Source organism: Anarrhichthys ocellatus, unplaced genomic scaffold, assembly GCF_004355925.1.
Source record: "Anarrhichthys ocellatus isolate YVR2014 unplaced genomic scaffold, GSC_Weel_1.0 scaffold26, whole genome shotgun sequence".
Taxonomy (NCBI): domain Eukaryota; kingdom Metazoa; phylum Chordata; class Actinopteri; order Perciformes; family Anarhichadidae; genus Anarrhichthys; species Anarrhichthys ocellatus.
The window spans coordinates 3,729,552-3,747,082 of record NW_022280056.1 but is presented as its reverse complement, the minus strand read 5'-3'; the positions used below and the strand labels follow the sequence as shown (position 1 = coordinate 3,747,082).

The 17,531-nt window shown below is 43.1% G+C and overlaps 1 protein-coding gene across 3 annotated transcripts in view; it reads left to right on the top strand.

Annotated features, from left to right (window-relative positions):
• cacna1ha (calcium channel, voltage-dependent, T type, alpha 1H subunit a) overlaps window positions 1-17,531 on the top strand; it is an 89,668-nt gene that overhangs the window by 43,041 nt on the left and 29,096 nt on the right. For 2 of the 3 annotated variants that reach the window (XM_031862227.1, XM_031862228.1), the window contains 8 exons: window positions 148-245; window positions 4,535-4,694; window positions 7,370-7,682; window positions 11,279-11,371; window positions 12,662-12,900; window positions 13,329-13,855; window positions 16,404-16,570; window positions 16,841-17,035. In XM_031862227.1, the coding sequence (XP_031718087.1) occupies window positions 148-245; window positions 4,535-4,694; window positions 7,370-7,682; window positions 11,279-11,371; window positions 12,662-12,900; window positions 13,329-13,855; window positions 16,404-16,570; window positions 16,841-17,035 (1,792 nt within the window). Of the gene's footprint in view, window positions 1-147; window positions 246-4,534; window positions 4,695-7,369; window positions 7,683-11,278; window positions 11,372-12,661; window positions 12,901-13,328; window positions 13,856-16,403; window positions 16,604-16,840; window positions 17,036-17,531 lie in introns of all 3 variants that reach the window. The other variant, XM_031862229.1, reaches the window with a different exon arrangement.

The window sequence follows — 17,531 nt, the reverse complement described above, 5'->3', positions numbered from 1 at the left end:
ATGTCATACGTGCAGTAATTATGTGGGTAGAGGTATTATGATATTTTTGGTATTCTTAGATTGCTTGTTGTTGCTTTGGGTCAATATATCTGCGTGTGTGTGTGAGTACAGAACATGAAGTGAAACTCTCTCTGGCCGTGTCTTCAGGGTGATGGAGTATTCTCTGGATGGCCATAATGCCAGTCTGTCTGCCATCCGAACCGTCCGAGTGCTCCGGCCCCTGAGGGCCATCAACAGAGTACCAAGTAAGTCCATGTTTAAACCTTAGCAGGGAGGCTTGTTCACCAGGGCCGACCTGATTGGTCCTTGATTTGCAAATAAGCACAATTTATCCATCTGTGGTTATTTGCTCTTTGGCTCAGTGCTAGCAGCATAGCACACAGCAGTGATCCACTGAACTAGCCAAAGCCCTGACTGTCTTTTTTTAAAGGAGGATAAAAGCATGTCTATACTCATCAATACTAAATTATGAAAATGCTTTTTTAAATTATTTTTTTTGTCAACTCTGCATAATTATCTGTTGCAGAGTGCTTCTTTTTCAAAAACTGACATTATATTATTGTAATATTCACATAATTGTTCATATTCACATATCAAAGGTTGTTCAACTTATGTACATTTTACATCATATTACATGTATTGATTTTTTACCCAATCCTACACAGGTATATGCATTTCACCTGCAACCGCTGTGATGCTGTACATTCTCATGTTATCGTTCAACGAGTTTGCACCGAGCGCTACGAAAGCAAAACCACATGAAAAAAAAAGTAGAGTATTTTGGTGTCTATGTTCTCACCACTTACTGGTGAGTCGACCGATGATCCGGGACTTGATGTCTGCTTAAATCTCACTTCCAGAGGTGGTACCGCTCCAGTGCCGAGTCAGAACTTGCACATAGTTTGTCATTTTCCGAAAAGCTCTGTGACAGAGGTGGCCATGAATCTACAGCCAAAGAGGATCACTAGACAACAATGTCATAACAACGCAGAAGATTATTAACCAGCGTACGCGAGTCATGCAGCCAAGTGTTGTTTTTCAGGCTTCAGTCTGCCTGTAGCCGTGGACATTTTGTTCAATACACTGTTCAATGCACTCATACACACGGTTTTAAACCTTTCTTTCTTATTGCACTCAACTGTTTCAGTCTGATGTCATCCTGTTTATTATCTTCACAAAATACATTTTATTGTTCATATAACACAAAGTATGAAAAAAATCAGGATCAATAGGGTTATAGATGTCTGCTTGTTGTCTGGCTGCAACAAGCTAAAAGACAAAAAGTGTGTGCGCGTGTGTGTGTGTGTGTGTGTGTGTGTGTGTGTGTGTGTGCGTGTGAATGATGACCCCGCTTCCCTAGAATAACCCAGCTGTTCGCATGTGACACAGTGTGATCCAAGAGTCTCCCATGTAATTGATGACGTTATACGTTTGTACAAGCGTGTATGTGTGTGTGTGTGTGTGTGTTTGCGTACTGCAAATAAACCCAAACAATCATAAAGCATGGCAGGTTGTCTGCTTCTCTCGAGCTATCGTCACACACAGTCTCTCACACACACACACACACACACACACGTTCACTGTGTTGTTCTACCTCAGTGAGGACTTATATTCAACATTAACCTTAACCTTATCGCTAAGCTAACAGTAGGCCCCGAGAAACAGTCTTTACAGCCTCGGACAAGGTGAAGTGAATCTTGTATTATTGTAACAAGTTTCCAGTCGCTCCCTGAAGGGTCTGACACAGGGAGGGAGATGGAGGGAAGAAAGAGGGAGAGAAGCACAATGAGAGATATCACTTGGGGCTGGAAGCTCAAGGTTGGTGGAGACACAAACAGACACATATACTCACAGGTACACACAATCAGAGACAGGATGAACGCTCACTGTCTTCATTTTTCCCTCTCTCTTTCATCTCTTTGAGGCTCCCATCTAATCTTTTGTTTTATTTGTGAATCTGAATTGTGATCAGAGGCCGGGTGTTTGTGGGTGCGATCCAGCCGGGCTAACAGCCAGGCTAAAGTTTATTCCTCTCCCCACTTACCGTCTCTGTTTGTCTCTCATCGTTCTGCGATCACTCCGTCTCTCTGTTTGTCTTTCTGCCTAAGTGGATGGGAAGTATCTATTGTTAGACACATGTTGAATGTGTTTTTTTCCTGCTGTAGTCTAGATACAGCGAGCAGGACTCTCTGCGCTCTATATTTGTGGCAAACGCAACGACCGGCGCAACTAGCGCTTCGTCCGTTTGTTATTTTTCTCACCTTGAAATCTGCTTTACGGATCTCAAAACACAAGTTTATTCAAATGAGACAACACAAAGTAAGTTGGTATTCTGTCACTTTACTGCCAGTCTGGTCATTTAAGCTAATGCTAAATATACTCATGACACATCTCTACTACACATTCATTGTTATTATTTTCTGCTTATCCACAGATACCATCACACATGTTCATTGCACATGTTCTGCTATAACTGAATTAGATTCCTGGCCAGTGCGGTTGGGAACAGATTGTGAAGAGCAGTTACTTCATCATCGTCGTTGGTCTGTCTACCGACGGCAATGAGTTGACATTAACATATTCAATTAGATCTAATCTAAGAAGCCACTTTTCTGACTTTATTAAAAGATCTTCTCGTAGATTGAGGCCTAAATCCACAGTCCTGCTTCTTTCGTCTCCTCTAAATAACATCACCCCTCCACACTTCTTACAGGCTCAAATAATGTGCATTGCCTGACCTCCCGTGTCATGACTCTCTGATTCAAACGCTCTCATTGAGTCTGCTGCTAGTGCACCATTACATTGCATTTGTTTAATTAAACCTACCAGAGTGCATTGTAACTCTGGGTGTGAACTTAGGGGACAATCTACTTTTTAAATCACTGTCTGTGTCGTTCTAAGCAGTGATGACATAGTCCCCAAAATGTTGTATGGAGCAGCCATTAGTATTCAGCTAAGAGGGTGTCAATGCTGGGAGATGTTTGAGTAGGTTTTGACAGTAAGGCATCTGTTTACTGTTTACTCAGTGTGTGCATGTGAACATTTCCATGTGTTGTATTCAGTAGTTGGTATACAGCAATACTCTGGTGTCTCAAGCACACAGGCATGCTCTTGTTGTTCAGTTTGAGGATGAGAGATGCGTGTCGGGGTGTAAGGTTTTCTCCTTTGACCGGTCGGTATAACCTTTGTTTTGTTGAGACGATGATTTAAACTGGACATTTCATCGATACTCTGGTTTCTGTTCCATCCCACAGCCATGACCTTATCTCGTTACAGCTCTGACAGATTGACCCTCACCTGCCTGGTTGTCACATATCTCACAAAAAAACACATTGTCTCACATGCAACTCCAGATGTGCAGCTGAACTGGGATCGGTCACTCATTACGGATGGATGGTTGACTGGATGGATAGATGCATGATCGATGGATTCATTTAGAGTAGACTTTGACTTATTTCCACTATCCCATATACACTGTGGAGACCAAAGCAAAAACCCAGCTCAGGGCATTTCATGCTGTGGGACTGTGTCGAAAATATGTTCTCGACAACAACTTTGTGTCTAATGAAAGCACATCTAAAATGAGTAGAATTATAAATTTAGCTCCAAATGATCTCGACTAAAAAAAAATCTATAACACACACAATTTGCTCATCTGTGCTTCCAAACATATATTAACAATTAATGATAATCTTCTGGACAATTGTATGAGTCTGATTTGACTCAGACGTAGTTTAAATTAATTTAATATTGATAATAGTTATGATAATATTTAGCGTCTGGCACAAAATTCAACAAGGAAGCTGGTGAGTTAAAGGTGGTAATCTTGTGAAACTAGCGAGACTACGCTAGTTATATAACCGAAAACCCAGCCCAGTGTTGCCAACTCTTTACCTGTAAGTAGCTAGCAGCAGTACACAAAAAGGCATGTGGGTTGATTTTTTGTCAGAGCGTTTGATTCGTTGATTGCTGTCGGGATGTAATCAGAGTGTCAACAAATTTAATCAAAAAGTATTTGTGAAGAAGAAAACCATCCTGATAACTGAAAACTCCCCAAACAAGGAGCTTTAAATGTGTTTATCATAGCTACTGTCAACATTAGCAGTGACGCTATGGAATTTCCCGTACTGTAAGTGTGGTCATTGTGAAAAGGCTGATATACGTATATGTGAAAGGGACCTCGGGGACAAGATCCCTGACTCTGCTGACGCTAAAGACATCCGACAGCTGGAGATGGATGCTGAACACGTGTGGTTAGATAATACTAGCCACAAGGAAGCTGTGAGTTCAAATCCCGGAGGATGAAATAATGTCAAACTGTCACTGTCGGTATTGTCATCGCTTGTAATTATGTTGGCTGTGGGGATGAATTTGTGGGTTCCAAGCTCACACGATCAATGGAGGTTGTCAGGGTTTGCTAGTTATTAGTTAGTAAAAGTCTATTTAATGCAAAACTCAACTGTCATGTGTGTGAACTCTAAACAACGTGATAATTTCTGATGCTATCTTTATTTCTTTGTGTTCCACTTTGTAGGTATGCGGATTTTGGTGACACTGCTGTTGGACACCCTGCCCATGCTGGGAAACGTCCTCCTCCTCTGCTTCTTTGTCTTCTTCATCTTCGGCATTGTGGGAGTCCAGCTGTGGGCGGGACTACTGCGCAACCGCTGCTTCATGGAAGAGGACATCAGAATGTAAGGAATTCTTCTAGTCATACAGTATTTGCATTTTCCTTATTACCTTCTAAGCTGGAAGTAGCACAGATGGTCCCAGGAATCCTCTTCAAGACCGTGGTCAAATCTAGACTGAATCAGTGAAGCAGAAAACTAAAATGAGTGAAAAACTCCTTCAGTAGACTCAGAAGTTTGGATACATTTTTAATTTCCCACTAAATAGAAGAAGTCTACCCACCCTGTTTTGCCAGTGCTGTTCTGCACATCCATATGGTGACCTGCACCGCCTCCAGCAAGCACACATGGGCTCTTCAAACACGCTCAGATCACTGAACTCAAACACACGATCTTTCCTTTTTTCTGCGCCTTTCATTTCTCCTTCTGTTTTCACCCTTCCTCCTCTTCCTCCCTCGGCCTCTCTCGGTAGAGATTGTGTTGCGTTGTCACATGGTGTATCAGTCAGCTGTTGCCTGGAGCAAAAACACAGAAATTGTAACTTGTTAGGGTACACTGACTGCATCGCACCCCCAGGATGTAAACCACCGTATGGCCATAATGATGCTAATAATGACAATAATAATAATAATAAACTCTTTCATACAGGGGTAGTAGTTCAAAGTGCTTCACAAAAAATGAAGGAAACAACAGAATGAATCAAAACAAACCGATTAAAACATTCTAATACTGCAAGATACAAGCAATCACTAAAACAAAGGGAGGCATAAGAACAATAAAACATGTAAGAGATTAAAGTTATAGGCAATGCTGAGTAAATACATTTTCGCTTGTCGTTTAAAAATGTTCACAGCGCTCACATCTGTTATAGCCTTGGGTAGGTAATTCTATTGGCCGATAAATAAAAGAGGCTTAGCTGCCGATTTTCTTATTCATGTGATAGTTTGTATTAAAAAATACATCAGCAGAGGATGTAAGAGACCGTGAGGGATTATAAAACGACAGAGAATGAATCATTTATGCCTGTCGCAAACCATTAAGAGCCTTGTAAACAAGTTAACAAACTTTCAAATCAATCCTTAAAGACACCGGGAGTCATTGCAGGCTAGCTCAGCTATGCTCTCTCTCCGTTGTTCTTGTTAAAAGTCATTTGACAAAGGATTGTTTTGGAAGACGGATGAAGAGAGCATTACAGTAATCTTATCTGCTGGAAATAAAGGCATGAACAGGTTTTTCGGCATCTTGTTGGAAAAGGAACCATAGCGATATTTCTTAAATGAAAGAAAGCTGCAGGGAGAAGTCAGGACGGAAACACAGGGAGAGAGATGTGGATAAGGTTGTAGTCTCAGCACCATGTTATTTAATATCCGTGCAATAAACTTGCAGATAAATTAGAGCGATCCAACACACCAGTTCTAAAACTCCTCCATGAAGAAATGAAGCTCCTCTTTGCAGACGATGTGGCGCTCATACTTTAAGATGGGTCAGAGTAAAGCCTGAAAATATTACACTTGAAAACGATAATATTACAGGAAAATGTAACAGACCAAACAATAAAACAACCTTGGACATAAAATCAGCATAACAGGAAATGTCTAAGCAGAAAGAAACTACTTCTGTAATGAAGTCCCAAAGAGATTTAAAATCTATACATATTGACAAAATGTTGAATTACATTGTGACTGACCCAAAACAGAGAAGACACATTGACACGGTGCAGGCTCAGTCAACACGACGCGGGCCGACACAGAAAGATTAAGCTGCACTTCCTTCTACACTGCACACATTATGCCAATATTAGATGAAACTGTGCTCCCAGATGTATCTTATCTCGTGATGAATAAGATAAGATCCATCTGATGAGAGAAGAGCTACAGACAAACAACCACCATCTCCACAGGACACATTCACACACAGAAAACAAAAGATCAGAGTCGACCAATTTAGCTGTGGGGACTAAAGTAAAGTGATGCAGAAGAGAAAGAGAAAACTGCTTCAGTGTCCTCAACCACAGGAAGGCAAAAGTGTCACGTAGACGTCCCTGAACTAATTCTGTTTTGATGTAATGGTACAAATTGTACCACAGTTGATGTTGCTGAGTCCTTCCTGTGTGTGAGAGAGAAAGACGGAACGAGAACAGCGGCTCAATGTTTCACAGCCGAGGCTGCTGTGTTTTCTCTGTCTGACCTCCAGTACAACAGGACTCACATGCATTTGCTCAAGTCTTTACTGAAGTACAATTTTGAGGTACTTGTATTTCACTTAAGTATTTCCATCTTGTGCTCCTACATCTCTGAGGGGAATATTGTACTTTTGACTTCACTCACATTTATCTGATATCTTCGGTAACTTTACTGATTCTGATTAATGACACAAAATATAATCTCCATATTAACTATGATGTATCGTTTTAGGTTTAATTGAGACCTGATCCCCAGCGGGACATTTCACAAGCTACCCGGCAGTAAAGTAATAAAATTAGCTTTACAGTTACGAACTACAACATTCAAAGAGATTCAAAGAAGTATTAGACTTAGACCATTGTCCTAATCACAAATTACATATTCTGTATATTCAGTTCTCCAGTTCCAGAAACCGGTTCATATTTTCTCAGTGTATCTACAGTATACTACTAATATGACCTACTATAGAACGTGTAGCAAAAACAGACAAGCAAACAAACAAACAACAACAACAGAGTATCTGTAATTGATGTATGTATTTATATCTTTTCCATCCAGAATGTACAACTTGTCCATGAGTCCTTACTACATGTCGGAGGAAGGTGAAGACACCCCGTTCATCTGCTCGGCTCCCCGCGAGAACGGGATGCTGCGCTGCCACAACGTGCCGGCCCAAGTGGAGGGCGGGGCCAATTGCTCGTTGGCCGCTCCTCTCCAAAGTTCGGCTCTGATTGGAGCGGCCGTGGCCAGCGTTAACGGCTGCGTTAACTGGAACCAGTACTACAACGTGTGCCACCCCGGGGAATTCAACCCTCACAAGGGAGCTGTCAACTTTGACAATATCGGCTACGCCTGGATAGCCATATTCCAGGTAAGAAGGGCTAAATGTGCAGAATTAAATGTGGAAGCAGAAAGAGTAACTTAACACAAGGCTGAAAAACAGCCAACTAATTTTGTTAGTTCTAATAAATAATTTTAATAAGTTTTACAAAACATACCTTATTAGAATGTAATTTTTCTTCCTTTATAATAATGTAGATTCTTCTCACCTAAAAAAAAAACAGGAAGCTCACGATATCGCTCACATTTTCTTTTAGTGAGTGACATTTGGTTACATTCATGCAAAATAAGTTGACTCTAACAGAGGGCATGGTTTGTGACTGTGGTTTTAGCAGAACGCAATATGTCTAACTAGACTGTAAGAGTTTTAATGGGTGTGGACGTCCCATTGGACTTGTACTGGGAGCAAGATGAGCTTTACTGCATGCATCGACTGAAGGTTTTACCAACAAGAGAGTGAGAAAGCCAGCTAAGATTATATTCTATGGCAAACACAAAATCCCTTATCAGTCAAAAACAACATCTAAAAGTCACCTTTTTAGAAATCCCTCCACTCAGTGCATCAGAGGTTATGCATCGTGACCAGAAAACCTTTTCCCCTCCACACGCTACTTGTGAAAATGTCTTATTTCCTCTTGCTGATTCCAGCTCCCCGGGGAAACCGCGACTGGCTTTTCCTTATCGCCGTCTTTGCGCTAACACTGTCTGTGCTGTTGTGATATGAATTCCCCTGTAATAGATCTGTCCAGCAGCCGCTGAGAGACCTGTCACTGTGTCTAATAGACTTTGACTTGCGCAACATGACTTTCTCAAAGAGAGTCTTACCTTCAAATTACCCCAAACAGCACAAATACACACACACACACACACACACACACACACACACACACACACACACACACACACACACATTGACATTTTAATCCCTGTGAGGTACTCACAACTTTCGTGTGTGTGTGTGTGTGTGTGTCTGTATGTGTGTGTGTGGTCTCAGCTCGCAGTTAGAGGCTTAAGAGATTTTCTTTTCTGATGGTTTAGCAAGCATCACTTTGAGTCTTAGATGAGATTAGTTTTTTTTAGCCAGGTATTTGATAAGATGATATGTGCATTTAACAAAATAAAGTAAGAGGTAGATGCAAATGATTGGGTTTAGTCGCCAGACACCGATCTGTCTCTGCAGGCAGGCGGTGCTGCTTCTTGCATCCTGGGATGTCGTGGTGTAAAACAAGCAGCTGGGGTTTGTGTCACCTGGTTCTGATGGGCTGTGTGTTGAGACATTTTTAAAAGGTCTATATTGCATGTAAATTATACTGCATACAACATTAACATGAAATATTTGGATTTAATGTTATTATTTCTCAATAAAGGAAATTAATAATATGGACTATTTGTTGACGAGTGGATGGAAACAAGAAAAGAAATAGCGAGTGAATGGGAATGAGAGAAAAATCAAATTGATTGGGATGCAAAGAGAGGGAGGAGGATAGAGAGCTGAAGTGAAGGAGACGGCTCTATTGAATGTTAAATGAGTTGCTTAGCTTGTTATCCCAGTCTACAGCCTTATTGCCCCAGTATCTGTAAATATAAAGAGCATGAATTATACATTTCAGTGCCGGGTTCTGAAAACATTTCAGCCTGTGGTTCCAAATTGATTTAATTGAGGGTTGCCCTGGGACTCCTGCACAGAACAACAAGCTGTTAGGAAGTCACATCGGATGCCCGCCACGGCCGAGCCTGGGGCTCGATCGGGTCCCTACAAGTGTGTGATAACAATGGATTTTACGGAAGGACGTCAATCAAACCCGGTCCTGACCCACGGTTTCAGAATCAGGTAATGGATCGACCTGTGACAGCAGCGTAAGGAGAGCTGAGAGTGAGGGAGCCATAGAAATATGAGTGTAGAGGTGAGAAAGAAGGGATAATAATAATAATAATAATAACTGTATTTATACAGCACCTTTATAAACAGAGTTTACAAAGTGCTTTGACAGACAAAGCAGCAAAATCAAGGCAATAAAACAACAGAAGTGAGGCCCAACAAAGCAAAATAAAACCGTACAATAGATGAAACAATAAAACCAATCGACGCGATATAAATAAAATAAAATAAAATAAAATAGTGTAATAAAAATTATTTTGTAAAATAAAATAATATCAATAATAAAATAAAGCAGTAAAGCGACTGCATCATATGAAAGCCAGTCTGTAGAAATGGGCTTTAAGAAGTGATTTAAAAGGGCTGACGCATGAAGCGGTGGAGGAGGTGGAGTGAGTGAGTAGGAGAGTGAAGGCATCTCAGGGTTACTTGGCCAATGTTTCCATCAACCCACAGGTTAATGACTATTGACCTTCTACACACACATTTGTTCTGCAAGACTGTCCACAGGGTTCAATAACAATGTGTTGATTAACTAATTCACCCGCGACGGATGACAGCGCTCCGCTCCACATGTCAGTAGCGTAGTATGTCATTAGTATGAATTGCAGGACTCGATGCTCTGCTAGCTATCTCTGATCTACAAGGTGTGTCCGGAGCAAACGATTGATGGTGGGCTGGGGGGGGGGCAGTTAGTGATTTGTTCAGGTTCATCGCATTTGTGTCCTCTCTTAAATCAGACCCAAGGTCAGCTGAGGATCCTGTCTTTCCTGCGATGCACACAGCATGATTGACCTTTTCAACATAGCTAGAGACCAGATGAAGATGTACAGTACCATGCTGCTCAAGACTTGTTGGTCCTTTCTTCCATTTTTAGAAAAAAGGAAGATATTATGTACTTGTATTGCTGGTATTAACCAAAATTCAAATTGGCTAAACTTGCTGGGTTTTCTTGCTTTCCAGTTGTTATGTTGACTACATGATTATTTGTTTGGTTGACTGAACACATGTTTGGTTGGATCGCTGTTGGTCTACTCTCTGTTTCTGTAGAATAGAAAGATGCACGTTTACCAGGTGTGTTTTAGCTCAGAAATGAGAATCCTCTCTTTTGTTAATCTGCTGCAAAGGAGAACTCTCTAGCAGTGAGAGGATTAGTCGCCTGTGTGTGTGTGTGTGTGCGTGTGTGTGCGTGCACACATTTGTGGTGTCTGTTTAAGGTAGCTTTGTGTATGACTCTTTATGAATAGCCCAGGTATGGCATGCATGCGTCTGCCTGTTGGCATGTGTGTGTTTGGACATTTGTTCAGCGCTGCTGTGCTCACGCCGTGGTTGTGCCCTGGCGGTTGGCTGCCGTGTGTTATGCCAGCCGAGGTGTAAACGTCGAGGTGTGAGTGTATTATCGGCTCGGCTGAGCTGAGCCACCGCTTTCAGGTCTCAGCATCTCAACTGCTCATTAGCATAAAGGCTACATGAAAGGGCCGCGTCAGTCCCCTGGCACACACACACACACACACACACACACACACACACACACATGGAAGAGGTTGGAGGGACACCACAGGCTTTCTTCTGAGGAATAGCCATTACAAAGTGAATTGGAAATGTTCTGCATCTGACCACCGTGTACTTTGAGTGTCTTAGTGTGTTTGTGTGTGCATGTATGGGTGAGCAAAGGGAGAATGTTTTTCCTACTTTCCCGTTCATTGTAATGCAGTGTGTGTCTCTCTGTGTCTTTTTGTCCCCACCACCAGGTCATCACACTGGAAGGATGGGTAGATATCATGTACTATGTCATGGACGCTCACTCCTTCTACAATTTTATATATTTTATACTGCTCATTATCGTAAGTACCTCCTGGCATTTTTTTGTTGTTTCCTGATATTTGAATGTGTTACGAGGTCTCAGAAGGCCGGCTCCAAAATAGCCAAAATGAGTTAAAGACAACACTTTTGATTGGGTCCCAAATATCTGGCCCAGATGTGCATGGACTAACATGGGTCTTGTTAGAAAGTGAACCAAGCTAAAACCACTCCAGCATTTAAGGAGCCCATAAAGCTCCATTATTCACTGTAACCCTGACTTGCTATAGTTTTCTAAATTCACTTGTCTTTGTTTGTTGAGTCATCAAACATCAGTAGAGTCCAGTTTTGCACATGAATTACGAGTGGGTTCACAGTTATGCATGGAATTTAAATCTACTATTTTGCGACTATCACAATCTGAAAAGCAGATTTCTTGAAGCTCCTTTTTTTCCTCCCTTCATAGTCTGCAGCTCAACAGACATGCACATGTACAACATGTCATGTTGCTTCTGAAAGAGATTTTTGTGTACTTGCATTTCGGTCCTGCTTTGAAAAAAACCCTGACCAACCTTTTCTAAAGCAAACCACAACCCCCCCCACCCCACCCCCCCACCCCCCTCTGTTGAACCTCTCAGACGTCTTATCGTGCATAATTTCACCATATCATGCTGTTGTTGGGGTTTTCAAAGAAAGAACATATTTCACAATGCTGTACGAGCCTTCCTGTCGTTTGATGTAAAAGTGCTTATGTGCCCAGGGGGAGGGAGGGAAACAAATGGGAGAGAGAGAGAGAGAGAGAGAGAGAGAGAGAAGGGACTGGAGGAAGGGCCGAGAGAAGAACAAAGTTATTGTTATAGAAAGCGGATGAGATGGAAATTAAGATAAAAGGTCAGAGGAAAGAATTTAAGAAAAGATGGAGAAAGTGCTCATCTAATTTCCCATCGCTCTTTCCGTAACATACAGTAATGGCCTTTTAAAAATACATTACTTTAAAGAATTGATAGATATTTCTAACTTCCTGTCAAGGCCATCTCAACAGAGCATGATTTGAATTTCAAGATTCCGAAGCAATGATAAAAACAAAGTGCGTTTGATCATCTCAGATCTGGCCAAGTTTCTGGATCTGAATAATACATGAGCTGTTATATGGCTTCTTGTTGACACTGTTTTATTAACATTGATGAAGTAGTAGGGAAAGGTTTCACACACACACACATATATATGTATAACACCACCTTTATAGAGTAGGTTCTTTGATATGACAGTTAACACGTCTGCTCCTATCGTTACCACGCTGCAGCTTTATCCCTGTTCTCCTCCTCCCCGTCCAGGTGGGCTCTTTCTTCATGATCAACTTGTGCCTCGTGGTCATCGCCACCCAGTTCTCCGAGACGAAGCAAAGGGAGAACGCCCTGATGAGGGAGCAGCGCGCTCGCTACATGTCCAACGACTCCACGCTGGCCAGCTACAGCGAGCCGGGCTCGTGCTACGAGGAGATGCTGCGCTACATCAGCCACCTTTATCGCAAGTTCACACGCAGACTGCAGAGGATATACTCTGGGTGGCACAGGTCAGCTATGGGTGTTTATCAGTGCCTGAGACATCGGTGGTTTAGGACTTGTGCGTGCTTGTAGATTTCCTGTGATATTACGAGCGCGACTGTCAAAAAATGTCAGGAAGAAATCCCTTTATTGTATTTGCTGGGCCGCTTGTGTCTGTTTGCAGCGCTGTATGAGTCATTTGGGACGTCTAAATCGTGTTTTGTTACGAACATCTAATAATTGTTTCTGTGAGCTTCGGTAATTTTATATCTCACAGAATTACACATAATTATTATGCACAGCGCCCAAAAATGTAAAGAGCCACATCCCTAGGGATGCATTCAGATGCAAACACACATAAACAAAGAATGAACAACTTTCTATAAACCTGACAAAAAACCCTCTCTATTCATGTTCAGTTATTCATAATTATTATTGTCTCCTGTCCTTTGACCAGTAAAAGGCGTAAAAAGGTGAATCCTAACGGCAGCGGCGGCAGTAACGGCGGGGGTAACGGACACGGACACGGCTCCAGCAGGGGCTGCGGGGGCTTAGGCCCGGGCAGCGCACTGTGGTTGAGACCGATCCACAACCTGCTGCAGCACCATCAGCACCAGCACTGTCGCCTCAGCAACGGGGGGCAGCACACTGTCAGCGTGGTGATGGGCGAGCACACGGACGGGGAGCGGGGAGGGGAGGAGCTGGAGATGAAGTCGCTCCCCGTGCGGAGAGCAAGCACGAACGCAAACAGCGGCGACGCGTCCGGCGACGCCCAAGGCGGCATGGGGGCGCTGCTCGGCCGGCTGAACGGGGGGATGAACTATCCCACCATACTGCCGTCGTTTGTGTGCAGCTACAGCAGCAAGACGCCGCCCCCCCACTCCAAGCAGTGTGGGCCCAGTCCAGAGCAGCACCCGCCAAACCACCCGGCATCTGAACACACAGAGACGCTGAACAAGCTCTACCAGCTCATGGGACAGCACAGTAAGCACACACACATTTAAAGAGTGTAGACTGCAGCACAACACGGATGCACAGTCTGTAGGACTAGAGTCTGGAGTTTGGTTTGCTGGATAAAATCATATTTTAGCTTACAGAGTGGAGCCTGAGTCAGCTTCAGGAAGCAGTAACCACCTTGACTGAGTTGTCACATAACAACTAAACAAAGCCATCAAACATACCCCGTATTAAGGCTTCATAATCCTTTTAATCTTCTTGGTAGAGCGATCATTCTCATATAATTCTCCTGATCTTTACTTGATGCTCTGGATTTCCCGCAGGCTCCGTTATCTTTTTGGTCATCGCACATCTTCATTTCTTGCTCTTTTTCAAATCCTCTTCCCGAGTTTGACCTGAGGTAACCTCTGGCCACATCTGCTCCGCACACAGCACGTGACTCAAACAGCACTTAGGGAGTCCTGACAGGAAATCCATGTCTCAAGCGCCACGGTCGTCGGTGCGTTGAGGTGGATAAAGGAGGGGATTGAGGGAGTCAGCAAGCGTGTGGGGGAGTAGTGAGGAAAGACGTAAACAAAAGCGCAGGTATACGTTGTTGTTTGGAGTTAAAAAGAGGGGCATGAGAGATTTAAGAGGGAGAGGCTAGGAGGGGGAGAAATATCGAGGAAAATAAATGAGGTAAAGTGAGAGAAAAGAGGAGAGGGAGAAATAAAAGAAGGTTAGCTTGAAGGGGGGCAGAGAGGAGACAACACAAAACGATAATGGATGCACAGGAAAATTATGAAAACAGCAGACGTATGATAGACTCGTCTGTTCTGTGCTAATGAAGGGAGTCTGCTAAGCACACACACACACACACACACACACACATTTACACACCACTGGCTGCCGAACACTCCAAGCATAATTAAGCACACATAAATCAGTTCCCTGCTGTAGCGAAGAGTTACTGCGTGACACGTGCTGGGTGTTGAGAGAGGTTTAAAAACACCACTAGTGTGCTACAACAGTCAGCCCACCTCTGATCTGCACACAGCGAGAGAAACAACACCAATGTGCGTTGAAGAGTGCATGTTTTAAATTGGTGATTTAATGGTTTGCAGTTGACTGAAGGCTCAAATCTAAATGAATGAATAGTCTCGAGTCACTGTTGGACATTTCTAGCTCTGTAGTTTCTTAATGTTTGCTTTCAGCTTCGTCAGATGACTACATCTCTGATAAACCGGGCGATGTAATGAGATTAGAGTTTGAAAGCTGTTTTTGGTTGAATAGCCTCTTTATACTGTTCTTTGCAATCTTTTTTTTTTTATAACTCTGCGGCTCTCAAATCTAATTTTACTTTAAGTGCAATCTAATCTAACCAAATGCAATAAAAAGGTTTAAACACGAGACATATTTTGGGCCTTGGAGGCGTTTGCTTAATAGAATTTGCGAGAATGTAAACAATCTGTTGATAGTTGGAGTCAAAACACTTTGATAAATAGACACAGGAGTTCATTTGTGAGATTATAAAAGACAATGAAATATGATGACAGCGTTCACAAGCCTTTTTGTTTTCATAGCTTGAGGAGTGTCGTAAACAACATGTTGCTCTGCTGATGTTTCCAGAAGTGGTGTTCAGCTGCGTTGCAGGTCCTTCAGCCTGCTTCTAACAGGATGTAGTCGTAGTCGTCTCCTACAGGACTGTGGGCCAGCGCGCTGTACTCACTGCAGAAACCATCTTGTTTGGGCTCTGTATTGATACAGGACATCGCTTCAGCACTGCATACACAATGTCCCTTACATTATAATATTACTTTGTCCACTATATTATGTCTCATCGTGTCTATTGTACTCTTTTTTTAAATACAGCGTCATAACGTTCTGTCTCTCTTTGACAAAAAAACAACCTTGTTTACCTTGTAAAGAGAATGTAAAGTTGATATAAAAATACATTGTAAAACAATACGCGCAAGTGTGTAATTTCCTCTGGGAATTGAGGGGACATGTCCGCCTTACTTTAATTGTTTCAGGTTGATTTAGTCTCTCTGGATATTGTGTTCTGACTGTTCATCCACCGGAGTTGAAAGGAGAGAAGTTGATAACAATGTTGATGAAGTCGTCTGCGTCGCTTTAATTATCCAGCACAAGGAGGTTTCACCTCTCGGGCTGCTTACTTACTGCACTTTTTAAGACGAGGTTGTTGACTTCAGGCTCAACTCAGTTCGACCTTCTTTACATATTATTATCTCTGTTATTATTTACGGTTTACTTTTCCTAAACAATACCCTGGAATTGAATATCAATCATATGCAGTGCAGTTGCAGATAATGCAGTAAAGGACTGTTGTGTTGTAAAGATTTGATGTGTTATCGGGAGGTTTGGAGATATCAACCATAGAGAAAAAGCAATATTAGCATTCAGTTCCTCACAGTGGAGAATGCTGAAAGGCTAATGAAAGTCAAAGACAGTAACTTTTAACATGTCGGACTTTAAAGCTGAAGAGACAACTGCAGCACGAGGACAGCTAGCAAAACCCCCCTTTGCAATGTCTGACTGACCGCCTCCACCCGTGTGTCCCCCCCCCCCCCTCCAGGTCGCCAGCGGCTGCTATACCAGCTGGCAGGCGTGGTGCCCAGCCCTCTGCTCCTGGAGCTGCTCAGCTGCCCCCTATGTGCCCGCAGCCTGGAGACCTTGGAGCTGGAACTGGGAGACCTGGAGGGAGGCAAGGGAGAGGCGGACGGACTGCACGACTTCCCCCAGGTCAGACTGCACGGGGGTGCACTAATGATGATGGTAAACAGTGAGGACGAAGGTTGTTGAAGTGGTGATTTGGCATTAATGACGGCGGTGATGATAGAGATGACAGTGGGTGAAGGAGTTATTAACAAGGCAATATATCATTTGAAAAATTGGAAGAAATACTACTGTACACTACTACTAAATTACAATAACTACTAAATAAAATACCTTAATCAGTATTTTCACCTTTTGGCGCCTCACTTTAAATGACTCCCCCATCTTTGCTCTAAGGGGGGGGATCCGAGAGGCGGGCGAGGTCGCAGCCGACGGCGAGGGATCGTGGGGTACAAGAACGTAGTGGTGCGGGCCTGGGTGGGCTTCAGGGAGAGACTGAAGAGGATTGTGGAAAGCAAATACTTCAACCGAGGGATCATGATCGCCATCCTCGTCAACACTCTCAGCATGGGGATAGAGTACCACAAGCAGGTGAGGATTCATGAGATGAAGGGCGAACGACAGAGAAACAAGCAGTTTGATGAAGACTGTTGGCTGTCAGACTCGGCATTGATGTGTGAAACAGGCATTTGGTTGTCTGAGTGTGAGAGTATAGTGGGGGAGGAGACTCGCTCCCTCCTTCTCTCACACTCCAGTATTATGGTTTTAGTTTACCCAACATCTGGGACGTATCGGCTTAATAATACAGCCCCCTTCCCTCGCTCCGCTGTCGCACACTCTGACAAATTTGTGCGGTTGCGCGGACATGTTCATCCACAGAGTTTTTACACCCAAGTTTATTATGAATGCGCACACACGCACACAACCTTTCAGATTACCAGCAGAGAAGATTCTTGTGCATGCACACGGTTCCCTTCTTTGTCTCTCCTTGCCTCCCTCTCCTCTAATACCCTCTCCAGGGGCTGTGTGTGTGTGTGTATGTGTGTGTGTGTGTGTGTGTGTGTGTGTGTGTGTGTGTGTGTGTGTG